The sequence below is a fragment of the Ammospiza caudacuta genome, chromosome Z (genome assembly GCF_027887145.1).
Source record: "Ammospiza caudacuta isolate bAmmCau1 chromosome Z, bAmmCau1.pri, whole genome shotgun sequence".
Classification (NCBI taxonomy): domain Eukaryota; kingdom Metazoa; phylum Chordata; class Aves; order Passeriformes; family Passerellidae; genus Ammospiza; species Ammospiza caudacuta.
This window is the reverse complement of record NC_080632.1, coordinates 31,873,470-31,898,545: the sequence shown is the minus strand read 5'-3', so window position 1 is coordinate 31,898,545 and position 25,076 is coordinate 31,873,470. Positions and strand designations below refer to the sequence as shown.

The following is a 25,076-nucleotide window of genomic DNA, read 5'->3' as shown; positions in this document are numbered from 1 at the left end:
ATACCCAAAGTGTATGTCATGCACACCCAAAGTGTGCATACAGCTCTATCTTGAGGAAGAAGAACCTGAATATATAAGAATGTAAAGATTTGAGAAAAACATATTAGATGACATTTAAGTTTCTGTTGATAGGTTCATTGCATTAGAAGTTAATTCAAAAGTACCTGAAGCCTTTCAAAACTTCTCTTTAGGGAATTATTCATGTGCATAATACTGAAACACAGAAAATACTTTAAAATGTATTTAGAACTAGGCTTTTCAGAAGACACTATAGGCAGTAGAGCTTTTCATTATGAATTTGACATAAGATATATAGTATTACAAATGAGAGGCTTTTCATGTTGTTTTTTCTACAGCTTTTTCTAGAAATAGATGCCCTATTCAGTCATATTTAATCATTCTTCTATCATAGAATACTGTATAATTATATACTTATTGTACATTTAAATATATATTTAAATCTTTGTATTTAATTAAATAGATTCAAAGAATATACTTAATTATTCTTCAAAGAAATGAGACCTATTTCACCTGGACTTTTAGTCAATTTAAACCAATGATGACAAAACTAGCAATTAGTAGGTAATATTTTTTTGTCATGACACTGATGAAGATGCTAGTGGGCCACTTTGCTTCTCCAAAGTATCTGCCATCTCGTGAACTCAACAAATATTTCTTCAGAGAAAATAAAAGTAAGCTAATATGGGAAAGGTCAGAATTGAATAAATAGAAAAGGTAATTTTTCAAGTACTTGTTGAATTTTTATTTTTATAAAAATGTTTTAGTTCTCCATCACTATACGATGCTGAAGTAGAAATTACTGCCTTATTGTTCTTCAGTGTAACACACAAGCACTGAGCTGTGGCTGGTTATAGCAGCTGATGTGTGTGATGAGCTGTGCCACAGCTATAAATTCATAATGCCCTTAAGCATTACAGGCACGAATAATGCCCATGTTTTCTGGGAGTGAGCTATGAGACCTGTGGGCAAGCTGTGAACCTTTGTAAAACAGGATCTCTGCAGGGAGCTCATCTGGCTGACATCAATCACCTGCCCTAAGAGAAAGAAACCCCAAGCAAGACAGCTTCTGTTATGGTTTGGGCCTGGCAAAGCCAGAGCCCCCATGAGTATACCTCCTCCCTGAGGTCTGCTGTGAGATGTGACCAGGAAATAAGCAAAGCAGGCTCCAACCTTAACATAAAGAAAAGTTTATTAACTAAACTACACACACAATTACTAAACTACACACACACAAAAAAAAAAAAGAAAACACAAGGAGAATGAAAACTACACAGAAACACTTCCCCCTCCTCCTCCAGATCCCCAGTACAATTCATCTCCCAAAATTATCCACACTCGGTCTGGCACCACCCTTTAGAAAATCAAATCTTCAGCTCATGAAGAGTAGACGGAGTCCTTCCTTGTACCACGGACTTCTTGTCACAATTAGCACCGCCCGGAGTCCTGCTGTCTCATGACATCTCCTTTCCATGCCAAGGTGCTCTCACCACCAGGCATGGGATGGGGCAGAGGCCTGCTTTCAGGGTGGGCCTTTTAAGGATGCCTTGCCTCGTCTCGTTCCAAGCAGGTTTGTCCCCCCCCATTTCTTCTATACCCCCTGGGGCCGAGGGGTCTCAACACCAAACTCTCCTGGCTCCGAGCCTCCGCTTCCCCCTGCAATGCAGCCTCTGTATCACCAGGAAACAGTCCATGGATATACAACAAAAGAGTCCAGCAAAATTGCCACTCCATCTTCCTCCATTCCTTCAACATCTCTCTTTCTCTCTGCCAGACCCCCTTACTGGCCTGTTTCTTCCTTCATCTTCCACTCTTATCCCTTTCCTGGGAAAGGTAATGTTCCGTGAAGTTCTCATTATCCGCAAGGGTTAAAAGCTCTCCTAGGCGGCTGGGCTGCTCGCTGCCCCCCCCCCCCCCCCCCCCCTTCTCCTCCCAGCCGTGCTGCCGGCACATGATATCAAGTTTCAAGGTAACAGCACGGGCTGCATTCTCTCTCCGTCTCCAAAAAAGGGGGGGGGGGGGGGTAAGCAGGTCGCTCGATGCTCCCCCACCCTTCCACCGAATCCGGGCCTGCCATAGATGGGCCACGTGGCTTTCCCCTCCCCCAGCCCAGCCAGCAACTGGGCCGGGGCAGGGAGGCCCAACCCTTCACGCCGGAAATCCCAAGAGGGCTCTGAAGGACAAGAGCCCTGCTTTTAACTCCTTGGGTTTGTGGTCTCAAGAGGCGGATACAATACCCCACTGGTCAAACCGGGTGCTCATCTTAAAATCCGAACACCCATTGGTAACCACAGCAAAAACAACATATCCCAGATGTCCCATTTCCGGTCAAACCACGACAGCTTCTAAATGTCACAGCAGCTCCCTCAGATTGCTGAGGATAAAGCTGATGAGGGAATCACCTTTGTAAAGGTGCAGAATGAAAGACGTAACACTTTGGCGTCAGTTTTTAGTATGGTATTTAACAGCTGTGACAGCTGAAGTCTTCACAGAGTGTCCCAGGCATATGTCTTTTTCCATATAAAGTGACAGTTTAAGGAAATCCACAGTAAATCCATGCAAACAGAAGAGATAATTACTCCTTTGGGATTTAAACACAACTAAAGCCTACACAACCAAACAAAATATTAAGAAGTGTACCTTGACTTCCAGGTGAAGTTTCTTGCCTTCTAGTTCTTGCGATCTCCAGTTTGGTCCACGCAGCTGTTGTCAAGGACCTACAGCAAGTATTAGCGCCAAAAATGCAACCTGATTTCTTTAAATGCACCTCTGGCATGACATTTCAGTGAAATGTAGTTTTAGAGAAATATGTGTGATTATTCAGAAAGAAGTTATGGCAAGTGCTGAGTTTCTACCCAAAGTAAAAATACTTTGTTTTACAAATGCTAGTTTCATAAATTATGGTAGGACTTCAGAATACAAACAATGTTGAGGAGGATATATTTTATTCTTATGTTAAAGCAGGAAGGCAACCTCTTTTGAAGGCTGTATTACAACCTGCATCCTTTTAACTGAATTAATAGGTCTACCTGTACTATATAGTACTGTTTTTTTTACGTTTCAAATTGCCAGAATTTATTTAGATTTTGGCACTTTCTGTACTGTACAGTAATGTCTTCATCTAAATGTTTTATGTGCTCAGGAAGTAGCTTCTGTTTCTCTTAGCTCCCCAGAATTATAACAAATTGCTTCATTGCAGACTGTATATTTCTTACCAAATACTTTTGCTCTGTCAGAGCACCAAACCAACTAAATGTAAGAAAGCACCGCTTTTTCTACATAACACTCTAGCTAGACCTGCCTCTACAAATCACAGCCACGTGTCCACTACCATGGCCTGACTGTAAACAAGCCTCTCAGTTTTCATTCAGTGTGCAGCAATTGTATCTCAGTACTCTGACTCACTCTTATGTGGTTACCAGGCAAACCAACAGTCTCTTGGTAAATGAGCCTGAAACCATGTTAATAACATCCTATTTTAAAGTACTTTTTAGTGTCTCACCAGCTGATGAATGAAGAAAATCATATTGAAAACATTGTAAAAGTAATGAGAAATCTCTACTATATTATATTCCATGTACTTCATGTCAAAAAGTATCATTTATAGAAAATCTTTCCCCATACAAACTGTCATAACTACAGAAAGCTTTTCTCCAGTGTAATTTTATTAGGGATTTCTGCCATCATATCAACATACAAAACAATCAGGATGTTGACATATAGAAATGTGAAATTCACTGTACAAAGATAAGGCTCAAGTTACAGGTATATTTTCCCCTTACACTCCATGAAATAAAACCATTTTTAATACTTCCCAGAGTTGTGTTTATAAATGTTGGACAAACCACAAAATAGATTTCAAGTACATAACATTTTACAATATAATCCAAGCACAGACAGAAATACACAATATTGTACCTATAGACACTCCACAGTCCAAGTCTGTCATCTTTACCAGTAAAAAGCTGCTACACTCTCTTAATGTGCCCAACCACATCCTTCTGTGTATGACATGGTCCTGGCCTTTAAGTTATAACACTTTCATGACTTTTAGTTAAATTACTTTGATAGACCAGGGAATATCAGGAAGGAAAGGTGAGAATATTAAAAGGCCAGATGTGAATGTATGCACGTGGTTAGTAAATGCAAGCTCATGTGCACACACACTTGCATCTAACCCTGCACAAAACTCCACTGCACTGCTCAATTTTTGAGATTATGTTCTGATGCAACTGAGCTATTTTCTGACAAGAGTTAAATCAAGCATTGCAATACTACTACTTCTGGGGTGCACAGGGACAAGTCTATCGTAACCATTTTTTTTTTTTAAGTGACTCTCAGACTTTCTAGGAGGTTGTATGGAACCATGTCTTCACAGTCCATCAGGATGTCTGCTCTCACAGCCTTCACCACTGAAAACACCTTTTCTGACCCCTATATTTAGAAACAATGCAAATGAATAATTTCAAGTTAAGATCAAATGTCTACATTAGTTCACTCTCCATTTCTATTAGACTGAATGATTATTACCTTGTGGGAAAGGATCATTTAGCTGCAAGTAGCACAGGAAGAAATAGACATTAAATAACTAATCATTAATGATTCTTCTGGGACACAGATTATAAAGGACAAACAAAGACAATAAAAAACACAGTTTTTTAATTTAGCCTTTGTTGGAGGGGAGATGAAGAGTAATCCAAAAGTTTTCAGCTGAGGAAAGGAACTCCTAAGCCCTGTAACTGTTCTGTCTTTTAAAAACTGGAGAAGATTAGAAGGGAAGGAAAAATCCTCTATGAAAATTGCCATTTTAAAACTAGACACTTGCAAAGGCTTACAAGAGAAAACCAAGCAAAAGAGATTCCCTGTAACTGAAATTAATGGAATTTATTTAGTAGGAATTAGACGTGGTTGCAATGTGTAAAATGCACATCTAATAAAATAGCCTCAAATATGTTTCCGATTCATAAATGTCTAAGCAGGAGAAAGAGTCTGAAGCCAAAATTCAAGTACTTTAATTTAAATATGAAACAAGGCTGCACTAAGATTGTGGGAGAGGAGGGATAAAAACTTTCTTGTCTTAGATACAACCTCTGTGGTATATTTGAGGGTCTTCAAATGCTCTCAGCATTGACAAGATTTTACATACGTATGTTCTCTAAGCTATATTGGAATACTTTTAGATATACAAATCCATGTTACACAAAACAGCATTAGATCTTGTAACTGGGCTCATAATAACAAGGAATGAGGGTGAGTATGGTGCTATATGTGAAAGGAAGTATATTACTATGCACAGAAAATATGTTGTCTTAGAGATTAGTCATAAAGGGCATCAAGCATGAAGATTCATCTCTTAAAGTGTTTAAGCCTTTAAGTGTGAGCCAGTAGATTATTTTGACATCAACTGTACAGCCTAATGCTTTGCTTTTTAAAAGAAGTATGAAAAATTTATTCCTTTTTCATCTTTTTATCTTCTTTATGATTTTAAAAAGTAGCTTGCTCACCTACTGATTTATTTTTGCATCCTTTTTTTCTTTTTTCTTTTTTTTTCTTTTTTTTTTTTTTTTTTGCTACTTATTATTATTGTCTTCCGTTATGTACAATAATCTACATTTAGACTGAAGACTCAATCTTTCTCTAAACGTACTTGGACTATCTTGTAAGGACTTTCTACAGAACTGATAAAGTGGAAGACAACCTGACAGATAAGAAGAAGGATCATTTCAGTTCTGCCCACTTCCCCAAGCTTTAGAACTGTGCCTTTCAGAAATTCTTTTGCATACTTGCTGTCATTTCACCTTGCCCAGGCAGCCCCTACAGAACTTGAGTGAACTTTCTGTTTCCCAAACACAGTCCTTTTGTGTAGAGCTACATTAAATTCATTCTCCAGCCATAGTTTAAAAACAAAGAATTGGTAAAACACTAAAAACACCCTGCATGCCCCTCTACATTATTCTTACCAATGTGTACATTTAAATAACATCATAAGTTGTCTTTTACTAAAAATTTACCAAAATATCTTAAACACATAAAAATATAAAAAACAAACAAACAGAAAAACAAACAAAACCCAAAAACCCAGCATAAACATTGCTTGTATAGGCATTGGTTAGAAGAGATTGTTTCACTAAGGAGTATATTCAAAAAGGTTTTCTTTCAATATCATCAGTTTTAGTGTCATGATTGAAAGGTTAAGGACAATGAAATTTATTGTGACCCTATCTTATATAATGTAATAAATGAGATAGAAGTCTGAAATGTAATTAAATAAAGCTTCTTTTTGGTTATTGAGAGGTGACTGTATAAGCTGGTAACTAAAATGGCAATTTAAGTATGTAAAGGGAACTTAAGAACCTGACAAGTCTGTAATGAAAACACTAAATGAGGATATGAAGGCAGCTGCCAACAGATGGGCCCAGGGGCATTATCGAAAGCTGTCACTAACTGAAATTTTGAATATAGCCCTTAGTTGTACTATATTAATGTAAAATTTAAAAACTGCCCAGAATGTCACGAATGAAGTTTATTTTGCAAGCCATCCACTGCCTAAGGGGGCAGTAATATTCAATATGAAACTGCTGAAACTCCGGTGTCTGGCGGATTTCATGAAGGAAAGAGATTTGAAGGTCCGACTCCAAGAGCACAAGGAAAAGGGGGAACACAAACAACAATAGTCCAAGGCCTACAAGAAAAAGTCTGGAGAAACTCTTCACAAAAGCGTTCACCTCTATGTTGCCCATCAGAAAGTCATAGCTCCACCTGAGGGCTCTCCGAGCTTCTTTCAGTTCTTCCTCCTCTGCAATTAAAAATGCATTTTCATCTGCTTCAAGTTCCTCAAATGAATCGGTATCATCTTTCTCATTCTCTGCTCTTGGGCAGGTATCAAAGAGCATGTCAATCTCATCATCAACCGGTGTGGGCAGCAAGCTGGCACTTGGATTGTATACCAGCTCTGAGATGGTTAAGGGTTCCTCTTTCATCTTCTCTTCCTGTTCAATGGCAAAATCAACATCCTTCCCAGTATCCTTTACTGGAGAGCTTGAAGTCACAGGTACTGAAATCTCCTCTTCCTTTGGCAGCTGGATACCTGAAGAAATGAGATGAAAAAATAATACTAAATTTCTCACAGCCTGGGGGCAAAAGTCAGCCTTCCAGGAGTATAAAATAGATGTATGGAAAGAATATTCTGCAATAATTTTGTGTATTAAAACCAGACTGTACATAATTATCAAAAACTGGAAAAGCTTTTTGAAGAGGGCAGTATCTTTACAATGCTGCAGTACATCAGATCTGCTTAAGAGGGTCTGATGTAGCTACCAATGATAACAGTGTAGCGCAAAGCAGAAAAGACAGCACCAAACACTGTGATTGCTCCAAGCCAGGAGCATGAACAGCTGAATAAGACATGACATTATTTTGGTCCTCGGCTGTGAACATGAACGTGCAAGAAGTCTGACATAAAAGTTGTCAGCTGCTAGTACTTCTACAGGGGCCAAAACCAGCAGCTGAGGATTAGCAAAATGAAGGGCAGCTCTAGCTCCGCCATTCTTAGGAAGCTGCAGTTGCTGGAAGTACAGCACCTCAGAAGAATGTAGACTCTGCTTATTAAAAAATTCAGTTCACACGTTGTCTGTTGGCTGGATATCCTGCACAGGGCTTTGCTTACCAGAAACACAATTACACACCTATAACAGCCTTTAATACTGGAGAAAGAAACAAGAGTGAACATACATTCATTTTAAAGAGACAAATGGAAAATTAGATATGGTCCAGAAAGTACAGTGCTAGGAACATTTCATACACACATGCAAACAAAAAAGGCCAGCCAGGCTGCAATTAGGAGAAATCCTTCCTGTCCTTTTTACTTTTTCCTCTAGAAATATCATGTATCCTTTGCTTATTTTCCATGTAGACAAAATTCATCTGCACTATGAATAGAATGACCTTTCAGAGGGAAGGAGAAGGTGATTTTGTCATGTGAGCAAAGTGCAGGAATGTCACCAAGAAAATGTAGAAAAATGAGACAGACTTTAGAATGGCATTGCATTTAAATATTTCCCTACACAGGATCTATATCAAGCAGGATTTGCATCACAGCCAGACCTCCTGCCCTCAGAAACAGAAGGTCACAGATTTGTACCATACCCACATCCCATGCTTATAAAAGACACCTGTTATAGCTTTTCAAGGAGAGTTAATCAATGACAGTTTATAGTAACTCTTTTTTAGGCAGTGACCTGACTTTCCTGCCGGCCATTACTGCTTGCTTTAGTCTAGTGGGAACTTCCAGAAGGGAGCAAAGCCCTGTCCCAGCTGCCAGTTCATATCAGTTGGATGTTTTGTGGCATTACAGCTCGCCTCCCAGCTGTGTTGTGTCATGGTGCCCAATGTCACAGCTAGTACAGACACTGGAGGCCACTGCTCTGCTCTCCACATAAAGAGCACACAAAGCACAGAGGCAGAAGCAGAGCAGAGCTTACTGCATGGTGGGCATTCTGGGATGCCTGTTTTCCATTTCCCCTTGGCCTGGAAGGAGTTCAATCCAGAGTTGTTGATCCCCTGCCAGAAAGAGGATTAAGCAGCAACGGGACTGAAGGAAGCATCAGGGAGAGAAGTGTGTATTGTGGGAGCGGGAATGAGAAGGCAAGGTACATCTGTCGGCAGCTCAGAGACAGAAGGAGCTGCTGATGGGACTGCAGTGGCTCAGTGCCCAGCCCCACGCCAAGGCCAGTGAGGCTGGAAAGTGCCAAGTACTGATGTGAAAGTTTAGCACCCAAGCAAAAGGGCAAGTGGGACATTTCAGCATTCCCACTCAGCTTTGGGTGACCCCTCCCAGCACGAGTCAGCACTGTTCTGAACAACATTTGTTCTGAAGGTGTTGCAATGGGGCTCTCCCAAGGAGTTGTGTGCCATTTTAGGAGTCCTGCACTAGCTACCTCCTGTGCTTTGGTGCTATATGCTGGTGTATATATATATATGTATATATGTACATTGTTTTGCATGTTCACTTCAAAAGAAATAGCAATACTGTTCAAAATGAACAGTACTACAAATTCAAGGTGTTTAAGAACTAATGTAGTCCCAGCATACAAACCTCTTATTGCTGTCATTATATTAAACCAAGATGTCTTGCATCTATTTGAAACCAGTATTTAACCTCTGAGATGTAAAAGTACAAAACACACATCAATAATAATGCTTTTTCAATTTTGCTACTATGTTTCAATCAAGGGAGTTAGGTGTATTCTGATAGATTCTGCTGTCTTCACTGAGTGGTGAACTCAGGAAACAAAGACAACCAGTCGCTGCTGCTACTCAAAGACAAATCACTGCAAGAAGCAGTTTCTCATGTAGCTACTGCACTCACTGCTTTCTAAATTTCAGATATCAAAAGAGTAACAATATTCTAATCTTTGCCAGAACACTTTCAGTTAATTCTTTGATTAAAAACTAATCTGCTGAAATGAAGATTCAATGCAAAGATTTAACATAGGTTAGTAAAAACTGAAACAATTCAACCTATACATCAAAGCCCATACATCAAAGCCCATTCAAGCCCATACATCAAAAATTATCAGTACTACAGAAAGCATGGAAAAACAAATTTTAAAATGTCCTATGACATTACGGAAATGGACATATTTAGTGAAGGGGATCTTTAGCAAAGTCATTTCCTAAAAAAAACACCCCTTTGCCGTTCATAGCAATACTGAATGCTTTTTGTTTCTTGGGTTGCACTCTTCCCGTGTGTAGTGAAAAAGGGAGATAAATCAGACTGCCCAAGTTCTACCTTCCTCCACCAGCCTTAGAACTATTATTCAGTCAATGAAATTATTCAGTATCAAGAAAAATAAACCAGATAAAGTTACAAAATGGAAAACTCAACTATTGCATTCAGCTCATATTTAAAATCTACTATGTTCTAGCTTAACAACTATTTCATTTTGGCATAAATTGCTATAGTTTCAAAGTGTTTCTCCCAACCTCAGTCACAGAAAAATACAAAGGTAAAATTCCAGTCCCTCATTTGTTACCAATTAACAAATAAATCTACAAATTTCTGTAAGTTAATAAATAAATTTATGTTTTTTTCTCATTCATTCTCCATTTGCCACTTCATTCTTGTCAGTAAATTGTCCTTATTCTCTGCTGTAAATGTCATTTACAGTACAGTTCCTTTCCAAGAAACAACTATTAACTTAAACTGGGGTAAGAGGGTTTAAAAAAGAGGATTGAGTAAAATAAATTTAAATTTACCAGCCCTTCTGGCTGTGATCTTGGAGCCATGCCGCAGTAAACGAATGCACACTTCCTTGTTGCAGTGGTTAACCATCCGCAAATGAATGCTTCTCTTGGTCTGGATTTTTACAAGACATTTCACCATGTTGACTATTAATTCCTCTTCTCAAAGTCTTGTAAAAGCTCTAGCCATACCAGCTTTGACCTTTTATTAAGTTCCCACCGAGTTTCAAGAGACTAACACACAGGTTGCTCTCAATGAATCAAATGACAAGCTTCTAACATGGCCAACAAAAATATCCCAGCAGGGAACAGAACCAGAGGTTATTTTTAAACATTTCCAAATGCCTCATAATGTACAATACAAACTTTCACAGCACCCATCTCAGTTAGCAGTTGCTAGCATAACAGCTGAACCACACACAGAGGCATAAAAATATCTAAGGCACCAAAACATAGTGCAGTTAAAAAAGAGGCCAGCATCCATAATCCCATTATTTTTCTAAAATGCTTTAATATGCCAGTAATGTCAGTTCCCCATCACTGCCTGGAAATTATTTGTGAAACATGTAAATACAATGGAAAAATCCCATGCTGTGCTTACAAATCTTACCCACAAAGCAAACCAGTGAGACCAAAATACATTAATTTCTAGCCTAGAATAAGAACCTGACCTACCCATGTAAAAGAAGAACAGAAAATTTCTAGGACTGGGAAAAAAAATTCTCTCTTTATGTATGAGCTCCAGCTCCTGCTTGAGGACAGTTGTTGGACAGATTCTCCTTGGACAGAAAGAATTGTTGTTTCAGAAGGCTGGGCACTTCCCTGTTCCTGCCCAGCAGAGATATACACGTTCCCAAAAATGCATGATGCACCTATGCTGGCTGCTGATAACTTGCTCCAGCTGGGAGCTGGAAGGCAACCATATGCATAACATCACACTATCCTAGTGGGAAGGAAACTCTTTCCTGGTACACCAAAGCCACAGAGAAGAGACAAACTGGAAGGAGTGTACTGGTGGGGATGTAGTCTCTCACTCCCCAGAGAACTCACCTGTAATGTTTATGACATTGTACTACCCGAATCCTCAGTATCTGTTCTCTTTGTACCGAAAAATCAGTGATGTGTATGCAAATATGTGGGAAAGAGAGCGGCCGGGGAGGGAGTCCTGCAAATGTCTATTTTACACCCAGCTGTTTCTCTCGTAAAAGACATCTGCTTCAATTAAGCTTTTTGGAAAGCATTTTTATGATGGCTCTTTTTTCTTACACAGCCTTTTTTCTTACACAGTATAGTACAAATATCCAGCAAAGGTCCTGTTTTCTTCCTCTGCCAGAGCAAAGATTTCTCTCTTCCTTTCCTTCTCTGCAAACACTTTTTTGTGGGTGTGAGGAAAGATCAAGTACCCGTTTGCTTCCTATCTCCATTTTTTCATCCCTTCAAAAATAAGATTCTGTCTTCTTTTCTCATTTTTATTCTCATAACTGTCATAAGAGCCAAAACAGGATCATTAAATCCTAACTAAAAGAGGTTAACTCTTCATTGTATATGCAGCTACAAAAACTGGAAAGCATGAATTTTTACAAAAATCTAACCACCAATGTCTTCAATACATAAAGGAAGGCCTATACAAGGATTCAAGTGTCAGCCAGACAAGGTTGTGAAAGATTTCCAACATTTGACACATTTCCAAATGCCTCATAACATTGCAAACTTCCACAACATCCATCTGAGCTAGCAGTTGCTAGCATAACAGCTGAACCACACAGAATTATAAAAATATCCAAGGCGTCAAATCTTAGTGCAAGGAGAAAAAAGGCCAGTGTATTCCTACATACTGATGTTGAGAAGTAAAATCTATTGTTTATGTTTCATGTGACCATGCTTATGCAAAAGAGAAATGACTGTGTTAGTTTCAAATTGTTCCCCATAATTTTATCTACACATAAGTAAGGGAGAAATCTTAAAATCTTACAACTGACTCAGAAACTCTGAGTCTATATTAATTCTCTATATTAACTCTCAGCAAGAGACTATCTAAAAAAATTTTAAATAGTTATAGCTACAAAAGCTCCACACAACTCTCCTCTACAACCAAATTTTACACAGCCAAGCACCCACACAGAGACGGACAGTTAGACTGATGGTAGCAGATGTGTGCTCACTCCTGCTCATAGAATCATTTAGGTTGGAAAGACCATCAAGTCTGTTAACCAGCACTGCTGTGTTCACCACTAAGCCATGTCCCCAGGCACCATACCCACACACCTTTTGAATGCTTCCATGGAGGTTGTTGGTTCAACCATGTCCCTGGACAGTCTGTCCCAATATCTGACCATCCTTTTGGTAAGGAAATTTTTCTTATATCCAAACTATACCTTCTCAGGCGTAATGTGAGGCCACTTTCTCTTGTCTATTATTTATTACCTGGGAGACAAGACTAATCCCCACCTGGCTGCACGCTCCTTTCAGGGAGTTGTAGAGACTGGTAAGGTCACCCCAAGCCTCCTCAAGACTAAACAACCCCAGGTCCCCCAAGTGCTCTTCACAGGACTTGGGCTCCAGATCCTTCACTCACACCAGTGCCCTTCTCTGGACATTCCCCAGCCTCTCAATGGCATTCTTGCAATGACAGACCCAGAACTGAACTGAGAATTTGAGGTTCAGCCTCACCAGCACTGAGCATAGCTCAGTTCTTGCTCCATGTGTAGCTGAACACATTATGTTTCTTGCAGTCCTGCTATACAGATTCTGTGGCTGCCTTCTTTTACTGTCTGATTTTGGACAGACTACTGCCTTTGCAGATGCAAGTCCATTGTCTCCAGATTTTCTAGCACCAGATGCTATCACAGCTTCACCTTTTTGAGTAGACTATTTTTTTAATAAGGCAATACCATACCTCTCCAGTCACAGGATATTAATGTAGTTTCAACAAAGTAGTGAAAGTTTCATTTTGGTCACCTGATATTTTTGTGCTGAGATTTCATGCATGAATTATTCATCTGATAACACTGACTTTTTTGCCTTTTGAACAACAAAATGAAAGTATGCTTCACTGTGCTGAGACATATACAGAGATACCAAGGCTATTTCATGTCTGTAGCACACTAAAAGCAGTCTCCCAAGGTAGTTGTGTCAGTCTCAGGGCTGTATGCCTCCCCGCTCCCCACCTCCTGCTCATGCTCTTACCCCAACACAGGACCTTGGCTGACTCTCTTGATGATCCAGTCAATAGTTGAGTCAGGCAATAATAGGAGACTGCACAGTTAAGGGGTTTTTGTTTGGTTTTGGGTTTTATGTTTTAATTTGGTTTGCGGTTGTTACTGGGTTTAGTTTGGTTTTGTTGTTTTGAATTTATTTTATTTACTTTTTATTTGGTTGGGTTTTGGGTTTTTTGGTTCATTTTTTTGTTTATTTTTGGGATTATTTTATGGGTTTTTTTGTTTTCTTGGTTTTGGTTTTTTTTTTTTTTTTGGTTGTTGGTTTATTTTTTAACTCCTTCTCTTAGTTCACACTGTTGTGATTAGTGCTGATGCAAGGGAGAAGGTGGGAACCCACAGAAGTGGATATTGGGAAGAGAGCCAGCATCACTGTCGAAGAGCTTTGAGATCAGTTCAAGCTGCAATTTGATAATATTGCCAAGTTTTATGCAGGAAAAGCCTGTAAAAGTCTAAATACTGTTAACTTAGCATCTGGTGATATTTAACAACATATAAAGTATGCAGTTAAATACCACCAGCAAATATGTCTATTAGCTCATCATAGTAACAACAATCTGTCTGACTGAAAGGAAATGTAATTTTCAAACTTACGTAACACAAACATTTAAAACAAGCACTGTCGGGTGAGCACTTAGCAAGAAGTCACCAGTTTCCAAAAATGGATTTCATTGCCTCGAGTTGTAAGTGTGGTTACAGGATACAGAGCAAGCTGTTGTTGCTCTGCAGTCGTGACAACTGCCCAGAGGAAGCACAGCCATGGTACTTGGCTGCTAGAAGGCAAATTCTCAGTTAAAACTAACAGCTGCTACTACTAATTGTAATAAAGTACGAACACAGACAAGGTAATTCACCCTGTACTTGCTACATTCAGTGTCCAAACTCTGAAGAATGAACAAAACATGTTCATACAACTCCTATAAAATAAAATTAAGACATACTACCATGAAAAGGAAGATACTCACTCAGATTTTTCTGGTTTTCATTGACTAGAACAAAGCAACAGCAAATATTGTATTTCCCAACCTCTGAAACAATTACCTCACTACATCTCAAGCAAGAATTAGTGTCAGATTTTGTTTGGTTGGCTTCCTTTTTATTAGGACAAAGGCAATTATCCCTATTTAAGGTGGCAATGGTGTTCATGTCATTGTTTGTAGTGACTGTATCTCAAAAAGAAAGTTGTTCAATGTGATATTAAAAATATCAAGAAATAAAGAAATGCATGCAAAACATTGTTATACCGAATAAATTCAGACTTATCTTCCAATCATGTCCCATTTTGTCAAAGAAGATAAATTAAAGATCTTTCCCAGCTGATCTGCAAATAATGTCTTTTTTTTTTTTTTTTTGCTAAGGAAATTAAATTGGCAGACTAAAGCAGAAAGAAGGAAATATGAAAGTAAAGAGAATCAAGAAAAACAAAATATCCAGCAGTAAACAGCCAGTTTTCACTCCTGAATGACTGCTGACACTATTCAGAAAAAGGTGCCATCTTGAGACTATTTATTTTCTAAGATCCTTTTGCCTGACAGTTTAAAAGATTTTTTGAAACCGAAATCAAATAGTAGTAACTTTCCTCACCATATATCTCTCATGTCATTATATTCCTTCATCCTATTCCCTAGTCCTAATGCACTGCCTCTTGAGATAGTTATCATTACTGGGTATGACATACGGAGGTTTAATGATTAGGAATAATGAAAATTATTATATTTTTTCCATATCCCTGAGTCAGGATCACATCTTGTCCCATATGCTTTGTAATAAATATCAGCGGGAATTGGGTAAGTGACTCACCTTCATCTGAAGGAACCTCTTCCTCCTCACAGGGAGAAGGAAGGAGAGGCTGCAGAGGTTCCATGTTGATTATGAGTTGCTTGTTCAAGGATGGAGAGCTGCGACTCTGGGTGATGCTCGTTCTAAAAGAATGGAGAAAACAGGGGCAGTTTGCTTACTGGAAATAGCTGCAGTCCAATAGGTCTCATCTCAGAATCATTTTGCATAAATTACTAGGCCTTGAGCTGTTGTAATAAGCTCTACACATTGAATGCTGTTTTCAGCTGTGTTGTGTTGCACCCTCCACAGGTGTAAACATTTCAACATCTGAAGTGTGAGAGAAGTTTTGTCCAGATCTAGCTCCTTTACACTGCCTGACTTCCTTTCGTCTCAGGCAGGATTTCAGTGGGTTGCTCCTCTCCACAGTGCACAGCAAACACTAATATTTGGATTCAAGGATGGGAAAAGTTGTTCCATTGCCTCCAGAAGTGGATAAAGGATTTGTTACAGTTTGAGCACTGAGGATCAAAGACTAAAGCAGGAACAACTGTATCCCTGTGGTTTACAGATACAGAGTGCTCTCACTCGTGCCCACACACCCCAGATGCTGCCTCTACACCATGCCTCCCGGCACTCACACTGGCTTTCTTTCTTGTCTTGCTTCACTCTAAGAGGCTTTCCTGGTAGCAGGTGTTACTTATGCTCCGGAAAGTTTTAGGAATGCTGCTGATTTTCTTCAGTCATTATGCTTATTAGCCTAAAAATGTATTTCTGAGAATATAAAATGGCTCTTTTGAATATGTTATCTAGAATTTACATGACACAGGCCTGAAGCAAGAGTCCTGCAGTAAATCTTAACCATTATATTGTAAAATATTTACTTTGACAAAAGCAAAGAGGAAATGGAAGAGTATCTTACTTAATTTCTCATGGTATATTGATACAATGCTGAAGTTTCACAAAATGTATTTCAAGTCTGCACAAAAGGCTCAACTTAAAACTCCACATAAACAAACTGAACAAAGAACCTATTGTAAGTCAGAAGATGGAACTGTGTGTTGCTGAAGGTTTAGGTAAACTTGGGACACAGGTGTACAACTCTTAACCCACACTACCTGTCAATAAATATTCTGTGGGAATAAACAAGCTTTCTTGCTCAATTGACATGATTTCATATTCCATAACACATGCCCAATGATATTTATATCCTTATTTGTATTCTCTGATAACTATTTAGTTTAAATTTTCACTATCCACAGAGAGTTTTCACTCAGGATATTGTAATTATAGTCACTCCAACCCAAAGGTAAATCCATAGGCTTTTTATGCAGAACCTTTGTTCTTGTTGTAAAAAGCTCTCAAACAACTCCCAAAATATAAGTTGTGCCTGGGACCACCCACAGGCTTCTGATCCATATTTATTTACAAAGATCCCTCCTTCAGGCATGCCCTGGAAAAAAAATGAAATCATTCATTTTGTGCTCAGCAGAAGAGCTTGCCACTGCATTAATCCTGCATGATGACACAGATTTTCAGTACACAGAGCTTTGAGTGTAATATCCAAACACAGAGGTTGTGAGCAATACCCTCCTCTCAACCTCATGTTTCTTTCTTAATGCAACCATGGTACAACTGAATTGACTTTGAGGGTAAGAGCACAGGGAGGAAAAACTTTATATAGATATAGAGATATACAGATATACTGATATATAGATGCATTGATATAATAGATATATGTTTAGGTTCCAATATTTTTTTCTGAATGTTTTGCTTCTGATGAATGATGAAAAGCCATCATTTCGTATCCCCAAATCCTCTTTCACAAAGAAACTTTTTTTAAAACATATCTCTTTTTTGAGCTGAAAAATTTCTATATTTTTTGCCTGCTTGTGCTTTTAGAAGGATCAGCTATCTCTGTCTCCCATTTCACATCCTGAGCTATAAAAGCACCTGAAATCATTATATTCCTTAGTCTTTCTAAGAAACTGAACTTGGAGCTTCCATAATATTATAATTGCAAGCTTTTTCAGAAGGTTAATGATAAAAGAGATACATTGCTATTTATGGATGTTAAATCCATATGATGTTGCTTTATAAATTTATTTGTTCTCTGATCTGCTTCTTTGTGTACACTAACTTTTAAATTATGTGTTTAAAATACTTTTAAATATAGAAATCAAAGAAAAGCAAAATACAAGATAAAAAATAAATGTGTGAAAATATTTTCTTATCCTGGAACAAAGAAACCTCTTGGATAGTAGGCAATAAGCTATTTCCTAAACTGAGCAACTATTCTCATTTAATATGCATTTGTGTGCCCAAGTACTTTATACTGCCTCAGTGATGCACTTATATTCTACCTTCTGTGTTATCATTTAGCACATTCTAGACCTTCAATTACCTCATTTTAAAATGTAATCTGGAAAAACATGTCTGAAAGCATGCCTGCATAGCCTAACTATTAATTACATAGTGTGACTGGACAACATAATATAAATATTTATTGCAAATATATTCCCATCTTTTAGTAAAGATAATCTACTTTTATCCAAAATATAGACAGAATAGCAAGATTCAATTAAAAGTAAAGAATGTGTATTCCCCCCAAACATGAAATCTCAGCAAAAAGGGAATATGGCTGTAGAATATTCAGACTGTTAAGTAACCTGTTTTTAAAAACAGTTGCAAAGAGTTTTCCCTGATGGCCTCCTTCTTTTCTGAAGAGCTTTCTCCAGGTTCTTAGGAATTTTTACTGTCACTACAATGAGTGATAAGGACCCGAAAGCATTAGTTTTCTTGCAAGGTTTAGCAGCTTATTTCTCACAAGTTAAATTTTCCTCTGAAAAAAAGATTCTTGAATATTTTTTCCTCTTTACTGAGTGAACTTCATGCTTTTTAATCTGACTGCATTATGGAAAAGGTATGAAGTATACTTTGAAACATACCTAAAAACATATAGAAACCAAGAAATTCCAAAATCAAACAAAATCTAGGAAAGAAACTAGAGTGTACTTTTCTGTCAGGATCATGTAATAACAGCTCATGCTAGCACACAAAAAATAACATAGGTTATCAATCTGACTGATTATTTAAACTCAGCTTCAAAGCAGCACAGATTAGTTTCTCCTTTATAGGAGACATTTGTCTGAATTTTGAGACATTGTCAGACACATATTTCCTAAGGCTTGCACGCATAGTTGTGGAAGCTCAAAATGAGGGAGAATACTTCTGTAGAAAGCAATAATCCTCCCCAGTCCTAAACTTTAATACTGAATGTCAAGACATACCTGTGAACTTCAGGAGGTTCCCTCTGGATTTTAGAGCTTGCCTCCACAACTTCTTTGGCTACTTTTCCACTGCATTGAAAGATGAAAGGAATATTCAAGTAAATATTAAGATACATGCCAAGAACTACATAAATGTAGAAAATTAAGTTACATTTTAGAAATTTAAAATAAAGGGGGAAAAAGTTGCAATAAAATGCATAAATAATGTTCTAGAATAAAATTGTGCTGACTACTTGCCCAAAAAGCTACCACAAAAAAAGCAACTTTCTGTAGTAGAACACCATGGGTTGAACCGGACTATCTATCTCACACCTGGTTCAGAGCTGCCCAGCTGCAGGGGGCATAAAATCTCTGCACTGGCCACACATCCTAATTTTTGCAGAAGATGCACCAAAAGTGGAGCTATCTGCTGGCGGCACTACTCTTGACAGAAGTGTCTGCGTGAAAACTGCTGCTTAATTTTTGAGTGACACTAGAAAAGGCAACAGGAAGATTTTCAAATCTTGACATCAGCTAGGCATGAACAGACCCTCCAGCAGTAACAACCCTGAATTTTCCATGACTAATTACTTACATTTTCTTACTTCCTGAAATGATTTACTGTGAATAAGAAACAGCAAACACCCACCTATATCGAAATCTACTGCCTTTAAAAAATATCTTGCTGCTGGACATTGTCTTGATCTGACTGGATTTTGCATACCTTGAAAAAAAATAACAGAGGCTGTCACCTTTTCGAGGACATGATAAGCAAAAATGAACAAGGCAAAATACAAGCTTTGTTATTTTTATACCATAAAGTAATTTTCAAAAAATGAGCTTTTCAATTTTTAAGGCCTTTATACAAAAAATGAAGCACACATAAAATCATTCAGACAGCATAGAATGACTGAACATGCAACAAGTGATTGTCATGAGAACAAGAAAATTAAATGCAGACACTTGCTGCATCTCTATGAATTTTCATTCCCAGGATGAAGGAAAGACCATGGTATATCAAAGACTCTGAGACGTGTGTCTTAACACCAGCTTGTTTTGGGAAAATATGGCTATTTCTGCTTTTCCACTAGGAAAACAAAGAAATAATAAAGACAACAACTTGTCTGCTGAAGTAGGTTCTTCTCCAGTATCTCTATTCAGTCAATTCTTATTCTCTATTCTTAGTAGCCTACATCACACCCTACTGCTTCTCTGTATTCAACAGGTACATAGCAACCTTTTATCTTTATTACAAAGACCATGGAAGAGCACCTCATGTGCCATTTCCTTGATGTCCTCTTGAAAAATGGCAAATTGATTTTGAACAGTCACCTCTAATTCCCAGACCCTAGTAAACAACTGTCCATTATTAGTATCTACTTGAATAATTGCAACAGTGACTCCTGAACCTGGATCAAGACAGGACTAAAGCTCTGTTTTTCAAAACATGTCATGTTTTGAAAACATGACCTTCCCTTAAATTCCAAATCTCAAACTCTTCTAGGAAGAGGAGAGGACCAAATTTAATTAAGGCAAAGTGTCAATGATGTGGATTATTTTCACTGTCTGACTATGTCTGTTTTAATCTTATTCAAATATCTTGTTGGTATTATATAGAACTTAAACAAAAGAGAATTATCAAATGTTGCCAAATAACAGAGCCCCCACTGCACAACTCTATTTCTCTGAAATGTGTGAAAACATTTCCTCTTTCAAAACTACAATTTTAAGGCTTTACTTATAGATGGTTTTGGCTTCAGTTTCATGTTTGAAGCGTTACTGTTATTTTTCTGCATATTAAACATTACAATATTCCAATCTATTGTTCACATTCCTATCTGTTGAATAACATTTCCAATCTTCATTTTATTAAAGAAGTCCTCTTGAAAGACCCACCAAAACTGAAACAGGTGGGTGTAACTTTAAGCAATCATTGTTAAGGAATAATTCCATTCCATAAAATAATTTGGAAAGTAGAAAAATAGATGAGAGAAACAGCATTGAACACACCAAGGTCAGAGAATAGTGAGAGGGAGGAGGTGCTCCAGGTATTGGAGCACTTTCCACGAATGGAGAAAACTGTGGGGAAGGAGTCTGTCGCGCTGCAGCCAAATACAGAGCAGATATCCTCCCCACAGCCCATGGAAGAGCCTGCAGCAGGCCAGCATGCTCTGAAGGAATGGAGAGCTCACACATGAGCTGGCTCCAGGCAGGCATTGCGGCCTGTGGAGAGGAACACGAGATACAGCAGGTTTGTCCGGAAGGACTGCAAGCCCTTGGAAAGGGCCCATGCTTGAGGAGTTCATGAAGGAGACTGGAGTACAGGGAGAGTATAAGAAGGAAGGAGCAGCAGAGAGGAGCTACAACCTCCATTCCCTGTCTCCCTGAGCTGCTCAGGACAAGGAGGACATAAAGGAGTCAGAAATGAAGGAGTAAAGGTGATCCTGGAATGAAACAGGGAAAGGTGGTTTTAGTTCTGTCTCTGCTGACAAATTGAAATAGAGTGAAAAGGTTAAAAGGAAATTAAATTCAATTTCTCCAATTCAGGCCTGTTTTTGCTGTGACAGTAATTGATAAGCAATCTTTCTATCTTTATCCTAAGCTATAAGCTATTTTATCATACCTTTTCCTCTTGACCTGCTGATTAGAGGGAGTGAAAGAGCAGCTGGGTAGGCATCTGGCATTTAGACAAGATCAAACTCCCTAAACCATGTATTTGTGACCAAAACCCAAATAGTTAATATTACTGCCATTTCACAACAAGAACAGAGAGGTGATATTCCTGTGAGCCTCCCCGACACATTTTTACATTGAGCTAATTTCTACTCTAAGTAATTTTTCTTTATGGGGAAATAATCTCCTATTCCCAATTTATTTCTTGTGACATGAAATGAAACTACTCAAACACCATGCAGTATTTTCCTGCTTAAATCTACTAAAACAGAAAAGGCTTCCAGATAAACTTCAAATTAGTCTTTATTTATAGACTATATTTAGGCTTGATATAGTCTCAAGCACAGTAAATGTTAACATAGAGAATTAACAAATGCATTTTGCCAGTTCCTACTTCCTGTTTCTTTTTTTCTATCCAATTGAATATATCAGTTGGATAGATTATATATGATTGTATCACTGTTGAAACTAAAGGGAGTCACTTCTCCAAATTAAAGCAGATCATTAACATTCTGGTTAGAAGATATATTTTTCCTACTTCTGTTTTATTTGCCCTTACAGCAGCCCCCTGGTTTGGCTGTGTGCCAACACAGAAACAGTAATATTTATTAAATATGTGAGAGCCTGTAAAGAAACACTAAGTAGCAAGAATAAAAGCTACGTGCCTAGAGGGAAGCATCAATAAACAGACCTAACAAAGTCAGGAAAGGGCAGAAAAAATGCAGAGGAATTTTCAATGAGGAATTATTAATAGGATCTTTTTCAGGGAGTAAGGAGGTAGATACTACTTTTATTTTTTGTCACTTTACAAGCTTTTTATGTATAACAAGATCACAGGTATCTTTCAAAATGCATCTAAGAATATTTTCTTTTCTTCCTTAAATCATTAAAGAGAACTGTTTATTTTTCAATCAACTCTTACTAAGCCTTGCATTTCAAGCAGAAGAACAATTACCTCCTGGCACAAGAGCCCAGAGAATCAAGAATGACAGATTTTTTCCCTTCATTCTCAAGATATTCTACAGCTGGGCTAAGATTAACAGCTATGTTCCCAGACACAAGTGCAGTACTCTGTCCATCGAATATCTCACTACAGAGCAGCAAAAGCATTGTGCTGGAGCCAAAACCCTCCTGTCTCATTTATATTTTAAACTATTTCTAATACTGGCTTGAAGTGAAATAATATTTCCCATTAACTTGCATATTTCTGTTTACATGTTGCCTTCTGTTAGTTAAATGGAACATTTCACAATGAACAAACCTCCACTCACACACTTTTTTTTTTTTTTACTTTCATTATAGATAATGACTTCAGGTGTACATACTTGTAAAAAGCCTGGTTCTCCACCCCACACTTCCAAAGGTGCTTGCATGCTGCTGGTGTAGAGGTATGGAATGCCAGCACAGCCTTCTTCTAAATGCAAGGAAAAGAAAGCAAATGAAAGAAATGAAAATGTTGAATTCTCAGTGCCTGCAATAGCTCTACCTGATGGCATGACCTTTAACCAGATACACTGAAGACCAAGTTTTCCTGTATAGTGTAAATCTGTGGTTCACCCACAGATGCACAATCCATACACAGCTGATATTTAAACAGCCCAGACAATTTTTTCAGAGAAAAGGAGATGCTTCAAGGGGGGAAGGAAGAGCATATGTCCAAGTGGCCTTTAAAACAACTGTATAACTGGTCAAAATCGAATGAGGGAAATCTCAGAGTTCAATATTCTTTGCTGCACAACTTACCACCCATCTCTCCCTCCTCTCTACCACTTGATGTCCTACCATCAAAACCTCCTTGCAACCACATGAGCAGTCGTGGTACCTCCGGCATTATTTCCTTCCTTCCTTCATTTTTTTTCCTCACCTCCATTCAAAACCATAACCTTAGGATATATCACTCTGATCTAGGGAAAGAACTGATGTAGGCAAGTCTCTAGGATTTCAATGACAACAGCCCAGTGATAGGACCTAATTATGAGACACACTCTAACCTTTTCAGCTCACCAAAATTTGAGGGTGGGACTGTAATTAGCAGAAAAATGCCTCAAATTGATCCAGGTATCAATGCTTACTTGAGTTTGCAATCATATACAGACATCTTCTATACTTTAGAGTGAGTGAGTACAACTTCAGCACTTAAAAATACATTAAAACTTGAGTCCAAAGGCATCCAAACCCATGAACAATCCACATAGCCCAGCGTGAATATTAAGTGAGAAATGTCTCAATCCTTTGCAAATTAGACATTTTTCCAAAACTTACTCACATTCATTCATATTCTATATTTTAGTTATAATATTAAGTACAATTATTGATTTAGTAGTTTGTTTATTTAAAAACATATGCTATGTCTCATACAATCTTAATCAAGTACAGAAGTTCTGTAAAAATATTAAACACAACCTCTTTCTGAGCTCCAGACACATAAAATGTCTTCCCTTCAAATTTCAGCTTGTAGACATCACACCTAGAAAGAGAAAAAAATTTAAGTATAGGAAACAAAGATAAATCTATGAGTAAGAAAAGTAACTAGCATGTAAGTTTTCCTGATTAACAAAGTCAAGCAGGCAATCAAATGACAAAAGCCCTCTACAGGCCTTACAAGATTTAGGATAAAATTATTTAATAGCTTAAATTTTTTGAGAAGATAAGTCCAGAGTATTTCTTTTACATCCTTATGTATCTTCAAAGAGTTAACTTTGCTGGAAAGTGAAGAGAAAATCAAAGGTAGACAGAAGCTTGTAGTTATATTATATTTACTGCACAGTTTGTAATTCCTCTTACATCTTAAAATCTTAAAATGTCTATTGTAACTGAGTTGAGGGAAAGATAATATTCTTTTCTCTATACTCATTTATGAGGCTTCACATCACGTCTTAGTAACAGAGTACAACAAGAAGAAAAAGACCATGTTTAGCAGTATTTGTTACAGACAGGCTTTTTGAGTTGCAAAATTTATATCAAAATTTAATTTAATCAAGGTTAAGTGCTCAATCTTCATATGGAATAACAGTGAACCACAAAAAGGCAATGCCATGCCTCTGCTTAAATTGTAATGGAAATTTTGTCATTACCAGAGTTAAAATGGAGCCACTGCTGTTTTTGACAAATTTCCCTAAGGGTTTTGAATGTCAGAGTTGAAGCAGGAATAATCTTGGAGGCAAGGACAATGCTATACCTGAAACTTTACAACAAGAGTTTTCCTTTTACATGAGAAAGCAAAAAATCATTGAGAAAGCTTTTACATTGAAAATAAAATCTCAAATACAAATCTGGGTTTTTTATTGTGCAGTGCAAATTTCAGCTAAAATTATTTACAGCTACTAGCACTCACTTCTAGGCCTCTGAAATGGAAGAAGCAGAGCATAGTGTTCAGATAAAACTCACCAGACCGGTTTTCAGCCTCTACAGTAACACTGAGTTTATTGGCTCCTCCTCCATCGCTGATTTGTTTTTTTATCTGGTTTACAAATTAATGCACTTAATAAGTATGCCCGTATCGCCCAGAGGATGCATTACCCTCAAGTGACATGAGCAGCTAAATGCTGTGAGATTCATGTCCCACAGTATGGTGGGCATATGCTTGGCAAGGGCTACTCTCTCCTCAGTGTGCCATAGACTGACATTACTGTTATGTTTTCCTTGTGCCAAAACCACAAACCACTGAAGTACTGCGACCACAGCCATCTGCAATTAACCCTGGGGAAATTGTACCGTAAACCCATGATTATAAATGGATGGCTGCTGATTGGTGTGTCCCCAGAGCTCCATAGGGAACTCAGTTGTACAGACAGGACTATGCTGATTTTACACTTCTGAAGATTTCAGGTCATTCAACACTTAGAAAAGTTTCTACAGATATGCAGCAAGGAGCCCAGCTTCA

At 38.0% G+C, this 25,076-nt stretch overlaps 1 protein-coding gene across 2 annotated transcripts in view; it reads right to left on the bottom strand.

Annotated features, from left to right (window-relative positions):
* Positions 1–3,688: 3,688 nt before the first annotated feature.
* FRMD3 (FERM domain containing 3) overlaps positions 3,689–25,076 on the bottom strand; it is a 129,854-nt gene continuing 108,466 nt past the window's right edge. For both annotated transcript variants that reach the window (XM_058823431.1, XM_058823432.1), the window contains exons 9-14: positions 23,597–23,660; positions 22,519–22,607; positions 19,170–19,244; positions 18,542–18,610; positions 15,276–15,397; positions 3,689–7,105 (exon numbers count right to left, since the gene is read on the bottom strand). In XM_058823431.1, coding sequence (XP_058679414.1) covers positions 6,510–7,105; positions 15,276–15,397; positions 18,542–18,610; positions 19,170–19,244; positions 22,519–22,607; positions 23,597–23,660 — 1,015 coding nt within the window. In that variant the 3' untranslated portion in view covers positions 3,689–6,509. The remainder of the gene's footprint in view (positions 7,106–15,275; positions 15,398–18,541; positions 18,611–19,169; positions 19,245–22,518; positions 22,608–23,596; positions 23,661–25,076) is intronic.